The sequence below is a fragment of the Corvus brachyrhynchos genome, unplaced genomic scaffold (assembly GCF_000691975.1).
Source record: "Corvus brachyrhynchos isolate BGI_N302 unplaced genomic scaffold, ASM69197v1 scaffold58, whole genome shotgun sequence".
Taxonomy (NCBI): domain Eukaryota; kingdom Metazoa; phylum Chordata; class Aves; order Passeriformes; family Corvidae; genus Corvus; species Corvus brachyrhynchos.
This window is the reverse complement of record NW_008239539.1, coordinates 126,676-147,068: the sequence shown is the minus strand read 5'-3', so window position 1 is coordinate 147,068 and position 20,393 is coordinate 126,676. Positions and strand designations below refer to the sequence as shown.

General features: G+C 41.0%; 1 protein-coding gene across 2 annotated transcripts in view; it reads left to right on the top strand.

Moving 5' to 3' along the window:
• The first annotated feature begins 140 nt into the window (after positions 1 to 140).
• KIAA0556 (KIAA0556 ortholog) overlaps positions 141 to 20,393 on the top strand; it is a 70,427-nt gene continuing 50,174 nt past the window's right edge. Inside the window, exons 1-11 of one of the 2 annotated variants that reach the window (XM_017741246.1) lie at positions 141 to 294; positions 723 to 798; positions 2,264 to 2,433; positions 7,045 to 7,127; positions 8,718 to 8,855; positions 10,863 to 11,124; positions 12,470 to 12,619; positions 14,669 to 14,832; positions 15,872 to 15,984; positions 16,409 to 16,523; positions 16,907 to 17,113. In XM_017741246.1, the coding sequence (XP_017596735.1) occupies positions 737 to 798; positions 2,264 to 2,433; positions 7,045 to 7,127; positions 8,718 to 8,855; positions 10,863 to 11,124; positions 12,470 to 12,619; positions 14,669 to 14,832; positions 15,872 to 15,984; positions 16,409 to 16,523; positions 16,907 to 17,113 (1,464 nt within the window). In that variant the 5' untranslated portion in view covers positions 141 to 294; positions 723 to 736. Of the gene's footprint in view, positions 295 to 722; positions 799 to 2,263; positions 2,434 to 7,041; positions 7,128 to 8,717; positions 8,856 to 10,862; positions 11,125 to 12,469; positions 12,620 to 14,668; positions 14,833 to 15,871; positions 15,985 to 16,408; positions 16,524 to 16,906; positions 17,114 to 20,393 lie in introns of both variants that reach the window. The other variant, XM_017741245.1, reaches the window with a different exon arrangement.

The window sequence follows — 20,393 nt, the reverse complement described above, 5'->3', positions numbered from 1 at the left end:
CGGGGTCCGTGTCCTTGTGGGCCCTCTGTCCCGGCTCCGTGTCCGGCCTGGGGCTGTGCCCGCGGCTCCTCCGCGCTCCCCCCGTGCCTCGGGCCGGGGCCGGGCTCTGGCAGAGCTGCCCCGCGGTCGGTAAGACACAAAACACGGGGTTCTCTCTTTGGTACAGAGCTCAGCGAAACGGGCTGGTGGCACATTTAAACTTCTGAGAATGTAGAGCGCACCCCCGCACAACTTAGCAGCTGCGGCTTGGCGAGGATTGCTGGAAAAACTCAGGTTTCCTGAATGGCAAGCCAGGTAAAATCTTTAATTAAACACTTTATAGATATACGGCCTCTGCAGTGAATAAGCTGTAGGATAAACTGACCTAACGAGTAGTAGCAGCTCAGAGAATTCCTTCCACAGCTGGGCTTTGGGCACAGCCCTTCAGCTGTGCCCCAGGGTTGTCTTGCTTGCCAGGTCTGGGATTATAAACTTGTTATAGCATATGCCTTCCACTTTCAGTGTTTTTTGGTTTTTCAGTAGATTGTGAAGGGTTCTGAAAAATAAGTAAAACAACCACTGTTCCCTCTGTTCTTCAGGAGCTTTATTTACAGGCCTGACAGCTTTATGCGTGGTTGAAGCAGGAACGTTTTTCAGTTTATAGTCTCCTCATCTATTGAGGGTGCAAAACCAGTGGTACTCCATATAAATCATTCAGTGTGACCATTATATTCTCATTTCAGGTTTATGTTAAGACATGGTGACTGACTTTGATGAAAAACATGACGAATATTTAATATCCCTTCAGCAGAGAAACCGGTAAGATTTGCATTTGTTACCACTTTGGGTGTGAAATATTTGCTGTACTGTATCAAATATCAGCAGCTGTGATGCAAAGTCTGACTTGCTGTGCCTTAAAACATTCAGGTGTTTCTCTCTTTTTCCCTTTGTTTGCTAAAAATTCTTATTTCCAAAGGAGATCACAATGTTTCTTCAGCATTTGAAATATAAATACATTTATTAATAAAATAGTTACTTTTTCCACGGCTGACAGGGAAGATTTTTGTTTATAGAGCAAGAGCTTGTAGATTCAGAAGTAACTGGCAGCTTGTGCTGTGTGAGGACGTAGTTATGAGGCACAGTTGTTATGTTGTCAGAAGTACAGAAAAGTGGGAAATAAGGACAATCCAGGTTGCCTTTAAAACTCCAGTGTCTTTCAGACAAGTTTCAAACATTTTTTTCCTCTTTGTTCATGTGTTCCTGTTGCTATAGCCTGGACAGATGAACTTTGTAGCTTAATTTGGAGGAGTCTACAGAACTTTCTTGCTGGATTCCTTCCTTTACCACAAGCCATAAGGTTTCTAATCAAATTCTATAACAAACTGGTTTGGTAAAAAGACCTTGAAGGCCACAATTATGTTAAAAGACCAGCCAATTTTTGCGACCACAGGTTTCTTTTCTGTATAGTATCCTAAAGCAGTTTTGGAAAGGGATAAAGCCAGTTTATTTAATGGTTAAACCAGCTTGCATCCTTGATATCATAGCTCTAATCCTGACTGCTGGGGACATTCTCTTGGGAAAAGGTGATTTGTGTCAGACACGTGGGGGACATTGGCTTGTGGATTGATCCATGCTGGAGTCAGAGGGAAACCAGGTGGTGCAGGGGAATGCACAAATTGTCACCCACGTGATGCCGACCTCCTGGCCTCCATGTCACCTGTCCAAAGGAATTAGCATGGACTGGGTATAACCCATGGTGAAAGGAGAGAAGATGGGAGTTGGAAGAGGGAGAGGAGCTGTTTCACTGAAGCTGAGCCCATGGAAGGACATTATTTTGATATTTTAACCAGCCTTTAGTTTTCTGGTATTGGCTGGAGGCTTTCTACCTCCAGTTTCAAAACACAAATAATCATTTTTTATTCTTGAAAAGAGTTCAACAATTTTTAAGCTTTTTGAAATTCTAAGTGAAATTCCTTAAAATTCTTAAGAAGAAAGGTTAAATGTGCAAAATACCAAATGGAGAAAATAATGTGAAATAAGAAATAACATGGAAAAAAATCTCAGAAAGGAAAAGCCTGGTCAAAGTTAATCTGCCACAGTGTGTGGGTGCTCATACACACATTGCAGAACAGGAACAGACCCTGGAAGGTGTATTCTGAAAGGGTTACTTGAACTGGGAACATATTTTTCAGGTTAGTGACATGGTGTGTTGTTGTATTTATTGCTGATCAGACCATCTGTGCACACGCTGTGCAGGGATGAATTATTGTCCTTTCTCCTTCAGGCTGCAGGAACGGTTAAAAAAAAAAGATCCCGTGCAAATTAAACTGGAGCAGTTGGAAAAAGGATTTTCTCTGTATGTGAATGGAGCTAACTCAGAGCTGAGGAAGTACCGCAGGAAAATCACCCCACACAGCTTCCTGAAAAACAGGCCCAAACCCACCAGGACAAAGGGTGAGTGCCATGGGAGCCGGGCAGAGGCTGCACCAGAGCTGGAACTCACTCAGGGAGGTCACTGGCCAGGCTGTGATCCAGGGGCAGCACCACTGGGGCTTGGTGGGATGAAATTCCCTGGAAACCGGAGTGCTTAAGCTGGTTGTGTGTAAGGAATGGTCTCTGCAACACCCTATCAATGTTTCACTTGATCCGTCATTAATTCCAACATTTAACTTTCCTGCCTCTTCATTATTTAAACAGCTCTAACTAAAAGTAGAAGATTAGAAATGTATATAAATTGTCAGTGGAAAATAATGATATACCTTTGACACGTAACACTATTAAGAGGATTTAAGATCTGATGGACTTCAGTGTTATCCAAGTCTGGTGTCCTGAGGACAAATGACATCTGATGACATAGGCAGTAATCAAATTATATCCAGTAATAGCTTCATTAAGCTCATAAATTACATTTAAGCTATAATAGTTGTCTTAAAAAGACAGCTAATCTTTATTTAAATATTTGAAGTAAAGAAAATAGACCGTTTTTTCCTAGTGATTAGCTGGCTTTATGGAAAAATGGGTATTTTGTTTCTAATTTAAGTCTGTCATCGAGAGCAGTGCAGTGACAGGAATAATTTTGCATGCATGAAAGTATAAAGCATGAGCTTACTGGCCTTCTAATCTATTTAGCATAATGAAAAGAAAGTTGATTTTACTGAATCCCTGTGTAAAGCAGTTTATCAGCCTTAGTCAGTTATGTTCACATTTGCTGCAACCTATCTCAGAGTGTTTTTTAATATGTGATAACCTGCTTAAGCTTCATTTTCACCTAAAAATGAAGACAAAGAGTTAAAAAAGTTACCTAGTATGATAATTCATTGATTGAAAGTTCATTAATCTCAACAATACTGGAAACTAGCTTTTCCTTTAATAACTGTTCCAAACGTGGCTCTAACTTAATCTCTTTAATTTGTTTTCCTGCTACACTGGGCACACACTACTCGTTTCCAGGCTGGGGTGTGTTCAGCTTAGCTGTCTGCTGTATAATTTCCTGCAGGTTGTATGGGATGGTGATGAGGAATCAGCTTGTCACCTGGTTCCACTGTTCTCTGTGAAAATGAAACCTTGTGTGTAATGATGCAAAAATGTTCATGTTCTTCAGTTCTGGGAAATGGTGGAAATTGGGTGCTCTGTCACACAGGGCTGATAAACCTTCAGGTAGCTAAAGAGGGTGTAAATCAACGTCTTGGACTTTTTGCTCCAAAAATTGTGAAGGGATATTGTGGCAGCAGCTCTAGTGGAACTCTGTCAAGAGAAATTTCATCTTAAAGATCTTAGATTATGTCTAAGCTTAACGAAAATTCTTTATTTTTATGGTCCCTTAATGCCTTTTGGTTCAGTCAGAGTAGGATACATATCTTGTGAATCTCTAAAGACTTCAGTTGCAGTCTCTGTTCCTTTCCTCAACTCCATCAATTAGAGACTGTAGCACCATCTCTGCAGAAGATTACTCAGTGTTTTGCTGTTTCTTAACTCTCCAGTGGTGTTGTTTTAAACACATGAAGCTGCAGTGAAAGATACCAACTGAACCAACATCCTGTCATTTTTCCTCTTCCATTTGGTTTTGCTGCTGGAGTCCAGAATGGGAGTCACTGCTGGTCTGTATGAGCTTCTTGCCTGGGGGTTCTACCTTAGCAATTCTGTGGTCTCTTTCATTTCTAGACATTTCTTCTCAATGATTGAAAATGATTTTACTTACAGAAATGATTCCTAGCTGAGATACAGCACTGAGTTTTCTTCCCTATCCATCTCCCCTGAGAGTTATTGCATCATTTATTACTTCTAAAGCATCCCTCTATAGGATTAGTCTTCATTGAAAGATTAGGAGTGGGTGATACTTAATAATCCAGAATGGGCATAAATCCCTCTTTCTGGTTCCTGAAAGTGTCATCATAAATCTATTTGTCAGGACTATTTTCTTTGTGTTCCCTAGGAGTAATTACTGATAATAGTGATTGATAAAGTTTCTATGCTTAGGATTGGTAATGAATTAAAGTAAATGATGGGTTGTGGGGTAGTGAAGCTGGGCTCTAGGTGTGCTGTCATTTCTTTGGGTCTATAACCCACACCTAGTTTCACAGCTATGTTTGTTGTTCCAGTCAATGTCTGTGTGGTCACAAATATGTGGTTTGAGGGTAGTGTGGGCTCTCCTTGGATTAGGACTAATATTTTGAGGATGTATTTCTCAGTCCTTCCCTACTCAAATAGACACTGACAGCTCAAGTCTCTGAGGGAATGACACTGGTGGACCTGTTCTGTGTGCCCAAATGGGTACTGGTTGGTATTCACATCCCATCCATCCCATGGGAAGGATATTTTTGTTCCAAAGTAATGTTGGTTGCACAGATGACTTGGTCAGCTGTATCAGCGGGATTTGAATTACCATTTTTCCTGGCTTAGTGAGACCTGGTCACATGAATCCATCACTAAGTAGAGTAATGGAATTGTGGAATTGGGGAGGACCTTAAAGCTCATCTTGCTCTATCCCCTGCCATGGGCAGGGACATGTTCCACCATCCCAGGTTGCTCCAAGCCCTGTCCAACCTGGCCTTGGACACATCCAGGGATGGGGCAGCCACAGCTTCTCTGGGCACCCTGTGCCAGGGCCTCATCACCCTCACAGGGAACAGTTTTTTTCTAATGTCTAGTCTAACTCTACTCTCTGTCAGTGTGAAGCCATTCCCCCTTGTCCTGTCACCCCTGACTTTTAGAGTCTCTTCAGACACTCAAGCAATTCTGAGGATGAAGCACTCAGCAGTGGTAGCATGAGTCCTGCCATCTCCCCCTTTCCTGCTTACATCTGCAGCACACGAGGGACTTCTGGGCAGTTGCTTTGCAGAGATGGATTCTCAGAGAGTGGAAGGGAAAGGTGCTTCCAGTTCTCTCCCAAAGCACTGACTGAGTCCAGCCATGCTTCTCACAGTGTAAGCTCAAGACAGTTCACTCTCAGTGCCAGAAGAGCCTGTAGCAATCAGCCCCAATGCTAACGACTCAAAGGATTTCTGGTGTTACTTGGGAACAGCCTACTGGAGTAGCAGGAGCCCTAGTTGGAAGGGCTGTTTCTCTTCCTTGGAGCAGTCCTTTCCTTTTCCCCTCTGTGTTTAGTCCTGTTTTGGGCCTATGAGACAGAGAGATACTTTGTGCTGGAGCAATACAACGACATCCTGTTGCTGCTCTGTAATGTTGTGATCACTCCAAATGGACATAAGCAAACACTGTTCCCCCAGGATGGTCCTACCCCAGGGCTGTTCCCTCCTGGCTGCTTGGACCAGCTTTTATGCAGTTTCCTGGTGAACCAGATTGCCCAAGGGCCTACAACTAAAAGGAATCTTTGATGTTTTCCCACAGTTAAAACTTGTCATATCAATTCTCTGAACAGGTCACTGCACAGGTGCATGGAGGGTTGTCCAACCCCCAAAGAAGAAAATGTGGTATTGAGAGCTGTAATGAGCAACCTGATTTAATTCTGAAGTAAGCCCTGCTTTGAGTGGAAAGCTGGACTTGGTGACCCCAGAGGTTCCTTCCAAATTAAATCTTTCTGTGATTCTATGACCTTTGTAGGACAATTGCTTCTTTTATTGGTAGTGCCAGTTCCTGCAGCCTTAGGGTGACCATTAAATTATGGCTTAAAGAAAAAAGGTTTTGCATCAGCTGTTTTTCTCCACTGAGAAGAAATGGAAGCTGTAAATCTGTCTTGGCCATAGGAAATGAGATGCCTTTATTTAGGATGCTACTGAGAGCGTTGATGTTGCCCTTGTTCCATTGAGGACGCTGATGTGACCTGCAAGTTTGTTTGTCTCTCTCAGTCAAAGCATCTTCTCAAAATCCATTGTTCCACTCTAAGTTGGGGCCATTTCCAGCACAGGGACCCTTAGTTCTCCTTGACCATACAGAGATTTTTTGCAGAAGTCCCTGAACTAACTCTTCCTTGCCTTAGAAATGAAGGCTAATGGTTGTTTGTCCTTTATTTATGGCTTATACATTAAGAATCCTCTGCACAGTATGTTAAATATCTAATAGATTCTGTTTAATCTGCTAATACCTTATGTTTCCTTAATTTTGAGAATAGATACACACAATTCCTTTGTAAACCCAGCATATCACCTGTTGTTCACCAGAACCCCGTCTGTCAGTCTGCCTTTGGTAGTTGGGTTCTGGGCTCAGTTGGCTTCCTAGGAGAGGTTACTTTCTACCCAGCTGGGGGTCAGGATGGTGTGCACCCCTGTTCTAGAATGTATTTCTGTATTTTCATAGCAAAAAAGGTGGGGCTTCCCCTACTGTTAAGCTATTGTATCTTAAAAGAATTTATTCTCTTAAAAACACTTGATGATAACTGCCCCTGAAGAGGTTCAAAACTCCTGCTGCTAGAACTGGCCAGGATCTGATGTTGGATGTCTTTGCAGTTGTTGATTCCATTCACGTGTCAGATTCACTCTTCTGTCCTCAGTTGGGGGGGAAAACAAAAACCCTCAAACCCACGAAGTAAGGTGTACGTTTATTGTCTAATACTGTGTTTCTGCTTTCTGTCTCCTGTCTTCTAATTCTTGTGTGCCCCTGGTGAAGAAGCAGCCCAGCTAGAAGAGAGTGGGCTGCCAGAACACAGCACTCAGACTGCCCCAGGCAAGATACAACGCAGGAATTGGCTTCAGGTATGGGGCAGGTGGAAGAAATGGGGCTTTGAACTAATTCTTAGGTTGAAAATAACTTTAGGGGAAATTGGTTGCAAGCGGAACAGAGTGGGCAGCTGGGACTCTCATAGAGACTGAGTGGCTTGGTCTGGACACTGACAACATGAAATGCTACCCTGCCCAGATTTTTGTCTGCTTGGAAGCCTAAAGAGGCAAATCTCATTGAAAGGGTTTGGTTTCAGTGACATTCATCACAGAAACTTTTGTAGCCTGGACATGATTGGCTCAATGTGTCCTCCAGCAGAGTAGCTGCTGCTGGATATCTCTGATGGCACCCTAAGGAATTTATCTAGTGCAAAGGATGGAGAAACTCATTTTGGAGAGACATCCCTGGCTGTTACTGCTGTTCTCCACCCTGCAACAGGATTGAGGGACAAAGAAATGTAATTTGCATAATTTGAGTTGTAATTTGTGATAAATTCTTGTAGATCATAAGAGAGGGAAATGCATCTAGGTAATAAAAATATCCTATCTATAAGAAATTTGGAGCCATCAGCTACATAGTTGTTGCTTCACCAGAGAAACCATTAGAAGAGAAACCCATTTTCTTTTGGCCTAAAGAAGGATCTGAGTTAACCTGTCAAGGACTTAATTAAAAGAATAAATGTGAATTCAGAACAATGGAGACATGTCACCTAAGTAATTACTTGATTAGCCATTGGCCTGGCTGGATGTCCAGTCTGTGCTTGAGTGATTGGATCAGAGGTCTGTGCCAGTGTGGATCAAGTGTTTCTGCTAGGCAGGTTTTCTTTTCTTTCAGAAAATACTGCACATTGAAGCTTTAAGGCTGCATTACTCTATTTACCACCTTTACTGCTTAGCTGAGTTCATTTTCTCAGCTGCTGTTTCTCCCAGTAGATCTCTGCTTACATTATGGCCTGTCAGGACTTCTTTGCTAAATTTGCCAGATGTGTGGCTCTGTACTAAAACGTGGTTGCTACTTGGGCCTAGCTTAGGATGATTCCTTAAGTCTTTTGTCCAGGTGGATGGGAGGATAGGAATTACCGTGTCCTAATGAACAACTGGAATTATTAAGCTAAGGAAAAGTGCAACCACAAGACTGAGAAGGAGGTCGTGCCTCAATAGCAGTTTCCTTTGCCAGTGATTTTCCATGTGGATTTTTTTGGATAACGAGAGGACCCAGCAATTCCTGGCCAAACCTGTCAAACTTGGGCTGTGCTAAGGGATGCTGCGAGGGGGAAAGATAGACTTACTGAAAGAATTCACCCAAGTTGTCTTAGGATATTCTCTCTGGGACATCTCTGCCCCTGGCACTTAGAAAATGCTAGAGGAGTGTATGAACAACAGAGAGCAAGGTTTAATATCACTGCCCACTCTGGGCACAGCAGCAGCAGCAGGTGGGGAGTTTGACCAGGGCTGTTAAACCATACCTCAAGGGCCCAAAGGTGAGCTCAGGGAGGACAGAAACCTCTGAAACAGAGGGGAAAAGCAGTTCTTGATCATGGAATTGTTATATAGTGTGATGGTTACTCCTTTTGTACCACTGATATGCAGCAGAAATCTGATTCCTTTGAATGTTTCTGTTGACAGGAAACTGTGGCGATCAAAACAGAAAGGGGGGATAAACTCTACATTAAACCATCTCTGGAGTACTCTGACGATTTTGAACCTTATGAAAGCTTGAGTGTGCAGAGCAGCAGTGATGATGGTGATGCTCCTCTCTCCCAGGTACAATTGGCAGTTGCCTTCTGTTGTTCATGGCAGTATTGTTTGAAATGTGAACCCAGGTATCAGCCTCAGCTGGAGCATCCAAACCCAGTATGTAGTGGTGTCTTCATTAGAGAATTTTGCTTTGATGAGACGTGACAAAAAAAGGGAAAAAATAAAAAGTAAAGCTTCTTGGAAAATCAAATCTCAGTCAGCAACACTACAAAATGTTAAACCTTATTTTTAGGAGGTAGAATATTGTCTCTGTTAGGTTGAATCTAGGTATTTCCTGCAAGGAGCCTGTTTCAGTTCACTTAATGGTTGTCCAGGTGAACATCACTCCTGGGTGTCAGGTTAGAGAAAGCTGAAACAACAGCTTTTTGTCCCTTTAGGTTAGTCTTTAAATAATGATGCTAAAATTGTTGCATGTCATTGTTTTACCTAACAAAAATCAGACTAAAGTTTTGAAAATGTTATAATCAATGCAGTTGCTTTGCATCAAGGATTGTTGTTATATTGACTGTGCAGCCTTCCATTTGATCACTAATTGCAGTTTGTTCTAGCACACTTCACAAATGTGAAAGAAAACAAATAATGAACAAAAATTCATGAATGTTTTTCTGCCTAACTAATTAACGACATAAATAAAGCTTTTCTGGGTAGTGGAGTAGCATCTATATATGAAACTGTTTACAGATCTTACCACTGATATCAGACAAAATTCCCAAGCATATTTTCCTAGCTGCATCTTTCTCTCGTTCCTATATTGCTCTTGAATTGATGATTATTTTTTGCTCTACAAACTGGTAACTTGTTTACACTGATGGATATTTATATCTTTTATGTGTTTTTAATAGTAAGCCAATAATTTCAAAACAACCCCCCACTTTTCCTTTTCGTCAAGATAGAAATAATTTTGATTTTGCTGAGGCTGTAATGTGGTTTTTTTAGTGTCTTGTTACAATGCAGATGCAGAGGTTTCAAATGAAAAGAAAGCTTGTACAATTTCCTGTCAAAGAGCTGGAAATATTAGTTTTGACTGTCATAAAGACATGCTCGATATCAAGGCTCAGGTTGCTTATAAACCCTCTTTTGAACCTGACTTTGTCTGCTCTTTGTAATATATTTCTGTCAACATGGATTTCCTAACAAGTGTAATCTGTAGCAGCTTGAAGCTTTCATTGCAAACTGAATATACACTGTCACAGTTCATTTGTACCTAAGTTAGCTTCAGGTTTTCATTTTATACAGTTTGCTTACCTATATTTATCTCAAAACTCTTAATACCAACAAAGCAGGGGGGGAAAAAAAGCATTTAAGAGATGCAAAGTCTTTTCCTTTTGCATTCATAAAAGCACACAGCTCTCCAGCATCATCTGTGCTGTTTGTGGTGCATGATGAGAGAGGCAGGGCAGTTTTTTCCACAGTCAATTTCAAAATAGGTTATTTTTTGCATAAAATCCTGTTACAGTGTGTCCATTTCAAAAAACTCCATGCAAACTGGGAGCTTAGCCCATTTGACCCCAACTCTTTTTCTACTGGTTTTTGAAGTACAGATGTGTACAAGGCAGGACTATTATCATCTTTCAAGTGCTTAAAAAGGAGTTGCTGCTACATGAGCTTGACAGTCTTGTGAAGGCATTTGGAAATTCTGGATTGCAGCTACTCTTCAAATAGCAAGGCACAACTGTGAGACTGCACAAATATATGCCTTTGCTCTCCCCCTTACTTGCTTTTTGTAACTTACTCCTAAAAATTGGTTTTGCACATAAAAACTCCTTGGTCTACAGAATGTTCCTGCTGGATACTGATGAGAAGGAGCACAGGAGTTGTGGGATGATTTTTCTTTACAAGCCCTCATCAAAGGAGCCAAGACGTAACACAGGAATGTGAATGTTTTTAGCTGCATTACAGCTCCGAGTTCATGAGAAGAGTTTTCTTTCTCCTGGGGAGGAAGAGGCAGCCACTCTGGTTTATTTTAAAATACAAGTTTGAGCTTTTCTGACAGATGTGTTTATATTGTACCAGGAATTGAGAAGCAGCTTGCAGTGCAGTATGGAAGAGGAAAGGATGGAAGAAGACTCCCTTAGTGATGATTATGACTCTGTTGAAGAGGATGTGTTTTCAGAGCCATCTCCCACCGAGGAAGCAATTACAGGCTTTGAAGGCCTTCAGCTGGATAGCAGTGGGGCACTGCAGAAGGAAGGTTCTGAACATCAGGATGCTGGGAGATGCTCTGGCCTTGATTCTGGTGCCTTGACTGTGCTGGAGTTCAACCAGGATCAAAGCAGTGAGTCTGTGTCTTTCACACTACTACAGTGCTACAATAACAATTCCTTGAGGGAATTTTTTAAGGGAATAGCTGGTTGATCATTAGGAGTTACTCCATACCCTCCTAAGTTCTCATGCTCTTCAGCAAACCTGTTGTTTTGATCTCCTCATTTGGGAGACTTGCATCGTCTTGTACTTCATAAAAATTTTTTTTGCAAAGCCAAAGACACAGCACTGGTTAATGCACCTGCATCACCATGTCTGGACACTGGAACTAAGATTGTCTCAGACTGTCTGTGATATTTCTCAAGAAATTATCATGTTTTAAAATATATTTTTGAACCGTTTTTGCACTAATTCAGGAAGCCAAATCTTCCCAGTCTCGACTTTATTTCACATCCAGGGTGCTGGATACTTGTCACAGTGTGGGCTGTAATTGACATGAGCCCCTTCTTTTTGTCTCTTTTTGTCTCTTTTTGTCTCCTTTGGAGACCTCAGTGTCCAAACCCACTACCAGTCATTAGGTCTCAAAGATGTTTTAACAAAGGGTGGAGAGTTCAGGCAGAAACCAGACCTAGAACTACCTTCAATAGTTCTCAAAATTCCCTCCCTGCTCATTTCAGGTACAGTAATTGGTTTTGGTTTTTTGGTTTTGTTTATTTTACTTCTTTTTTTTTTCTTTTCCTAATCCATAGTTAATTGCATAAATTAAGAGGAACAATCTTTGAATAAATTAAATAGAGGAGTGTTCCTTTCATTATCATAGATGTGAGTGGAGTGTGAATGGGGAGAAGGGCAGAAGAAGAGACAGGAACAAGGGATGGAGCTGCAGTGAGAGCAAGATCTCTGGGAGAGTGCATCACTTTTTGTCCAGAGGGAAATTTCAAAGGTGTGATGGAAGCAACAGAGGCATTAATAATTCTCAGATCAAAAAGTGAAGAAGTACTTATATGAACTATTCTAAGCAACCCTCTCCCCCTTTGAAACTTCTAAACAAGACAGCATTTGAGTCTGTATTTTAAGAATTTACTTTGGTATAACTGTATTAACGAGTGATTCAGGACTTCTGTTTTATTTTTGCTTTTCTTGACAGTAATGCAGGTAAATATCTGGCAGAGATGAGATGTATTGGTACATTATAATACTATTTTTATTTTGTTTCACTGAGTTAGTGCCAGCCATGCATATGTGCTTCTACATCAATAGAACAGTGTCAGTGAAAGGGAGGGAAATCATCACTTCAGCTATGCCAACATAATTAAAGTGGCAAAACTTCAGCATTTAAAATCCAGCAATTTTTCCTGGGCTGGCTGCTTCCATGTAACTTAAAAGTTTGTCATTTCTGTTTCCTTTTTATCTTGCAGAAGTGAAGCCAGTGCGAGTTCTCTCAGCCAAAAGAAAGGACAGTGCTGAGGTGTACATTCCTGTCAAACCAGTCATGCTGAAAAATGAAGTCACTCGGCCACTTTCTGCTGAGTTCTTGCACCAGGACAGACATCAAATAATTTGTTCTAGTAAGAAATAAGAATATATGATGCCAATAAGGAGAGTTTTCATGCTTTTTCCCTCTCTGGCTCAGATGCAATTTCAGCACACATCTGTCATTAAGTGATTTTTTTAGCTGTCACTCCCCTGCCTGTTTTCTTTTAAGTGGAATTTTCTGTGCTTTTGTTGTTGTTTTTAACACCTTGAGTGTTCTGACTTCAGTGAAATTGTGATAAAGTATAAAATCCTGTATACTTTAATCTTCTGCCACATCTTTACTATTTTCCTTCTCTTTCTGCTTTCACAGCACAAGATTTTCCCTCTCCATTTCAGTCCTTGTTCAGTACTTGCTCTGTTTCCCACTTCCCTCAGGGAGATCTGTTCCCTGTGGTATTAATGGAAATGTGTGTTCTCCCAATCAGCAGTTGATGTTTGGTGGAAGAGTTTAACACAGCACATTTGTAACAATACAAAATTCAGAGTTCTCTACCACAATAAAGGCACGGTTTTCCACAGCATGACAAAAGAGCTCTGTGGCTGCTTGGGACTGTACTTGAATTACACCTTAAACACTGAGATCAGGCTGCAGTGCTGGGTAGATATGCCAGTATCTAGGACCATACTGGAAAATATTTTTCCTGGGCTGGAGACATAATTTGAAGCCACTGCTGTTTGTTCTAAAAATCTACTGCTAAGGTGTGGTCTTTACCTGGGGAAAAACCCCAACAAAACACACCAAACCCCAAATGTCAGGGCTGAAGTCATGACTGCAGCTGTAGTTCAGTGCAGTCCTTAACTGAACAAGTGTGATCAGCTTGAATTTTGAAAGGTCTGAGGTGAAGTTTTCAGACCCACCATACTCTGTGGTCAAGCTGCTCTTTTCAGAAAAGCAGAATCCAGATGTTTCCCAAGAAAGCAGTAAGGCCAGTGGTTTTGAAAAGCCAAAATATTAGTTTCTTAATCAGCAGAAAACCAAACAGAGGAAAAGAAGTTAATTCTTTTTGGCTCCAGAATAAATCCCCTTTGTAGCTTCTGAGACCCTCACCCACCATCTGTTGCAGCAGATGTTGCTTTGACTTCCCAGAGATGTGTGCAGCATTTTCTCAGGTTATAATAGTGCTGGTTGGAACTGTTTCTGTCCAACTATCATGTTAAATTCTAAATTAATTTCATTTCAGGGGGATGATACAGTACAGAAGAACAAGCAGATCTTTACCCCTGTTTTTTGCAGAGATGACTGATGCTTGTTGAAAGTTTTCATGGGTGTATGTGCAAAGAGTGAATGCACACAAATCTCAACTCAGTTTTAACTTCTTGTCTTTTCAAGGTGGACTTCATGTTACTTGCACTGTGCTCTCCTTCCTGCAGCATTGAGAGCACACTGGCACTTCAGCCTGTTCAGTATTTCCCCTCACTCTAAATGTCTGTACAACTTCAGTCTCTTCTCTTCCCTTGACTTTTAAAGCTCTCAGGTACAACCACTGTGCTTCTCTTTTAGTCCAATCTCACATCATCTGTTGTTAAATTTTATTTCCTTTCTCTCAAACCTGTTTATAGGCTGTGACGTTTCTATTTCTCCATGAAGTTTGGGAAGATTGGGATTCGTGTGGGCATTGTGATGACTGCTTAAGTGATAAAGTCATTTATTTTGCCTGGTAAATAGTGACTCCTGACTCCCCTTGTTTTGCTAGAAGACTCTGGGGATTCCTTCAAAGTAGCTGAACACCCCAATTACAAATTCCTGCTGTGCTTAAATTATATTTTCTTGTTTTCAATGGACTATTACAAGGCATTTCCACTAAATATCAGAACACAGCAATCTAAAGGCATAAAAATTATGTTCCTCATTTGTCAGTTTTCCTCTTCTTATGATGATGTTTTAACTGTTGCCTAAAGTAGATGTGACTTGGAATCTTAACATAAAACCAAATTGGGGGAATTCAGCCTCGTTTGGGATGGTTACAGACTGCTTGCAAAGCCCTGTGTCAGTAACTGAATGGGATGTTTCGGATGCTGGAATGTTCCATACTTGTGTGTCCTGAACAAATGAGTATTTCTTCCCTTTTTTTTGGTGGCAGAGCCTTTAAGTCGACCAGAAACATCCCTTTCAGTAACTAGGAAGAGTGTGTGTGAGAAGGATCCTGACCTCTCCGTTTCAGCTGTGGTTCAAGCAGTGCAGATTGAGAATGAATTCTTGCAGGGAGATCTGCAAAGGCAGACAGTTGCCAGAAACCCCCAAAAGGTATGGCAAAAAAAAGAGAGCTGTTTGATCAAGTAGCAAAACCCCCATGAATTACAATCTCTTACACATTAAGATTGTGTATGAATGAATGGTGATGCTCCCTAAGTGTAATTTAATTTGTGTTATTCTTCCAAAGGGTTGTTTTCTTTAATCTGCTTCCTCAGGATGGCATCCCACAGCTCCCTCTTGATTACAGGGATCACTGAGCAACTGATAGACCAGCCATATGATGTGTCTATACAGTCAAATGCACAGCTGCAGGCCCACTTGAGCCATTTTCATCCTGGAAGCTTCTGAAACAAGACAATGTGTGATTTCCATCCCAATGAATCCTACCTTCCTCCAGGACTCATTAATATGGGTACTGTTCCCTGTTAGTGCATGCTCTGCTTTCGGAGCAGAGCTGTCCTGTACACTGCTAGATCTCACTGAGGGTTTTCTGCCCCAGTGTGTGTTCATCTCTTACCTCCAGCAACCATGTTTAAAAACAATTAAAAACTCATAAGCAAGGAAATCAACAAAAATCAACAAAAAAGTGAAGTAAAGTCAGAGAAAGAGCCCATAGCATTGTAAGAATGCAGCACTTTTCCTCTGTTTTCTCTTAGGTAGCCTACTGATAGCTCTGTATTTAAAAATTAAATCATTATTTTGTGCTAATAGAATTGAGGGGTTTGGGGATTTAAGAGACTTTATGATCCATTTTTCGAGGAGAAGGTCTAGTAGACCTGTGCCAAAGCTTTGGCCAACCTTGAGTCCTACCGAATGTATACAGCGAGATTTTATAGATATGTTTATATATATGTGTGTGTGTATTTTGTAGTCCTCAGAGTATGCTTCTACATTTTCTTCCATGTAGCAGATCAAGCTCCAAGCTCAGCTCTTTCATTGCAAATCAAGACCAACTCCATGAAATGTGCTTTAACTTTGTATAGGCTTACAGATGAGCTGGGCCCAAACTCTTACTTGTTCCAGAGATGCAGATTGATGCTATTTGGTGAGAGCAATCTGAATGAAACATATTCATCTTTTTCTTACTTAGAAGACATCTTCTGTTTCATCTCTTCTTTCTGCAATGACTGAACCTCCAGAAAAATGCCAGACAAGGACTACAGTCACAAGAGCTGTGGAGAGATTCTGCCCTTTTGGAAGCAGGTATATATTTATATATATTTGCTTCAGGATAACTTCCTTCTTTGAAGACAGATTTTTTAGAATACCACCAGTCCAATTGCTATACCCAGTAATCATCAAATACTTGAGACACCGTGCAAGTGGCAAATTGGGGAATGCAGCCTTGGGCCAGTTTCTGTGGAGCAGGATCTACCAACATCTCACTTTACTCTCTTCATATCACCTCTGCATTCTCTTCTCACACTGCCTCAGAACCAGCTGGGAACTGGAGCCCAGCTTGGTTTAAAAACTCTGTGTATCTAAGGTGGAATGCTGTGAAAGTTGTCATTCACTGTGTGGGTGCATTTTCCTGTGGGGTTCATCCTACCATCTCTTCACCTTTGCACCAACTGTTTCTTAAAAATGCAGAAATCATGAGGAAATAACCCAGAATACATTGTTTCAGACAAAAGAAGAGACTCCTGAAAGCGTTTGCGGAGCGTGGGAGCCATTCTGCCTGTGACAATGACAGATCGCTGGCTGGTGACAAAGCTGGAGTAAACTCCATGTGGAGAGAGAAGGTTTGTGCATCTGTGCACTGTAATTGGTGCTTCCCAGTATTATTGAAATAAAAGTACATTAAATGAGCTGCATCCCTCAACTCTGCCCTACATCAAATAATAAACATATGGCAGGGTGAGAGAAGAGAATTTATCACTGTTCATCAGAATGACAAAGGAATCAGACAAAGAACAGAGTTGCCTTCTCTTTAGGCTTTTTAAGAGTGTTGATGTGTGGCAGAATTGGTGGAACCCAGAATGACTGATTGAATGTCATCCAAATAGCCTTGACTTTGCAATCTTTTTGCTTCTGACCCATCACTTTTGCAGTGTTAACAATCTATTTTGTTTCACATTTTATTGGTTTGTCGCTTACGTTTTTACCGTATTTCATTTTGGTCCAGATGACAACCAGTATGGAAGTGCATGATGCCATTTATGTGACTATGGAACTTCTTTCTAACTGGGGGAATCCAGCAAACGTGGGCCTGAGCCAGGTGGAATTCTTTGATTTGCACAACGAGAGGATCTTTGTGTCTCCTCACGATGTGGACATTCGAAATGCTGACAATGCAGGGGATTTGTGCTGCCTGGTCAAAAACGACTTAAATGTAAGACAGCTTAGTCCTGGATGTTCAAATCTCTCATTGTAATATTCCTGTAATACTCTATCACCAGGTTTTTTGTTCAGAGATGTGGTTGCATTTTGAACCCAACTGCATAACAACTATCCGATAATTAAAAAGCCCTACAAACATTGCTTATTAGTAAGAAATCCAGCTCTCCTGTTCAAGATGTTGGTATTCAGTTACAACTTTGTTTTAGAACTTGTGGGAACCTAGAATGCAGAGAATATTTCTCTGCCTGTTTTGAAAGGTTTTACCCCTCTGGTCAGTACTGGTTTTGACCTTTGTCCATGGGAAAATTTGCCTAGCCTCTGGGAAGAATTTGAATCGACAGTGGTGTGAATTAGGTGATACAATACTATGTGAGATTATCACAGGGTGAAAAATTTAGAGTTTTTAGGTCTAATTGCATAGTAAATAGATAGAAGTAGAAAACCTCAAAATGGAGGATAAGTTGTAGTTAAAAGCTTCTTTCTCCTTCTTCACTAACTCCATATTTTGCAGCAATAGTGGTCTGGGATGATTGGATACAGAATTCCGCAGTTCCTGTCTATGTGATTTAGGAGCTTGTTGGACAGTGGTGAAAAAGTGAAAATACCTTGTGTTTTAAGTTTTCATTGGGTAATTTACCTTTAAAAAGGCTGTGGGATCTTGCTAAGTTGTCTTCTTGCTGCATTCTCTGCTCTGTGCTATGTCTAAGCCATGTCAGTGGCTTGTACTCCTTAGATTAGAATTAATAAACACCTATCAGGAGACTGAGAAGCCATGAAGTCCCATTTGCCTCCTTTTGTCTCCTGGCACAAATCTGAACGTCTCCCCCATCAGGGAAGACAACAATTAATGATGCAGACAGTGTTAAGAACTGAAGTAATTCTTGTGGTCTGAAGGTACAGGAGCTTCACTGCTAATTTTTTTTCAGATGGATAATACAAATCTAAGTAAATTTTCAAAGAAAATATGCCTGTTTTCTCTTGTTCCCTTGTTATGCTTTTACCTAGGGAAGAATCATGCAAATATGAGACTGTGTAGGTAGTTTTGAACAAGAGATTAAGAAAAATATGTGGCAGGTAAAAGTCTTTCATGGCTCTTGTGCGAGACAGTAAGATGAAGAGATACGAGGTGCTCCCATACTAATGACAATGGACAAAAGACAGTGACTGGTGTGAAAGAATTAGCAAATGTCCACAGCCCTCCATACAGCCATAGTTCTGTTTGTGCTGCACTTTCACTCAGTGTCATTTGTCGTCATGGGCCTTCAGAGCAAGGATTCTAGTGAAAAATTAGTATGATTTTAGTGCACAAGGATACTAAAGGACTTAGCCTATTAAAAACATAAATTACAACTCATTTCATGCTAATGGTGCTTTTCTGCTCGCAAGGTAAATGAGACTTGAAGGAGGACAAATATGCAGTATTTTGAGATTTAGTTGGAACTCCTTATGGAGTATTATTTCCAGACAAATATTTTTACCTGAAGCGTCTTCCTTAGTGAAAATTGTGGTTTGGATCTCATAAATACCCATTCTCCTTTTTAGGCTGTGCTGTCTGGCAGGTGACACTCAGTAGCAGTGGTAGTAGTGGTTGTAGTAGTGACTCTCAGACTCTCTAGGTATTTATAAATTATGTAGTAATACATTCATTAAGCCATTATGAACCTGTTATTCTCAGTATTACTCATTCATTTATATATCCCAATATTCTTAAGTAATGAGCTTTTATATTTCATTGATTAATATATCCCCTTGATTTGTGACTCTCCAATCTCCTCTCTCGAGGCTTCATCCAAGACGCAATCTGGGCAGGGAATATGCTCTTAGGCTGTGGGTATGTGGTGCCTGAATTGCAGATTCCTTCAGAAGGCAGAGCAGCATTTCCAGTTTGTGTACACTTCAGATCATACAAGAAAGCTTTAGGGTGCATTAAAAACTCAATAAATTAATCAATCTCCAAGCAATGAATATTTTCAACAGAACGAAAACTTGAAATAAAAACTTACTGTGTGGAAAACTCATTTCACCGTGGTTAAAACACTTCCATCTTTGATCATTTAGGTGTGCTTTTGTCTTTGAGAATACTCTTACTGAAGGTGTGGGATTTTATTTTATTAGTTTATTTATTAGCCTTGCAGACTTTTAAGAAGAGCACTTAAACTCCCTCCTTCCTTGTGTTTTGCGATACTCTGTAAAAGAAAAAAATGCCTGGCAGAATATCAGGTGCTCTCAACTTTTTAGATTAGATATAAAGAAGGAATTCTTTACTGTGGGGGTGGTGAGGCCCTGACGCAGGTTTTCCAGAGAAGCTGTGGCTGCCCCATCCCTGGAAGTGTCCAAGGCCAGGTTGGACAGGGCTTGGAGCAACCTGGGATGGTGGAAGGTGTCCCTGCCCATGGCAGGGGGTTGGAACTGGATGATCTTTAAGGTCCCTTCCAACCCAAACCATGCTGGGATTTTGTGATAATATTTAGTAAGTCATACATTAGGTATTTTATTGAAATTGTTTTCCATAAACCTTTTGATTCTTATTTGTATCTAGAGGTCTTTTAAACCTCAGAATAACAAGGACAGGTAAATATCTAACAAAGGTGTTTCCTCACCATGGAGGACCCTTAGACCTGCGTCATTCCTCTTCACAGTGCTTGAGGCTTCCTTTACTCTCCATCATTTACACCTTCAGTGCCCACAAGAAGCAGTGCCTGAGGCCAATTCTCCCACAAAATCTTAAGACTAAAGGTTTCCACTCTTGCCTTTTTCCTTGGTCCAGGTCAAATGTGATTCCGACTCCTTAACATATCAGGTTCACCCTGATGGCTCAAAGAATTTTTGAGTTAGACTTTTCAGCTTAGACAGTAACCCCAGCCTCAAGTACCTCCTGTGAAGGCAAAGACATGACATCACTCTTTGGGATAAAACATGAGGGTCCTCCTCAGTCTCTTGAGTTTTGGCATGGATCCGTCAAGGTGCCTTCAATTTCTGGTGTCAGATCTTTGATGCCCTGATGGGGACTGTAACACCTGGGAGGTTGTGTAACCTCAGCCCTATCACTTATTTCCACTGATAAACAAAATGATCTCTGTGGCTGCCTCTCACGCAGGGCACAACCCTTGGTCTGGCTCTGATAAACCTCTGATTTTTGGAACATCATGTGCAGTTTTACAGAGATACCAGTGAGAAGCAGGAACAGGTCTTTCCATTTTGGTGCTGAATCAGGTACGGTCCTGTGAAGGCACCTCTGGCTCTCAATATACACCAGAACTTACTGACTTCTG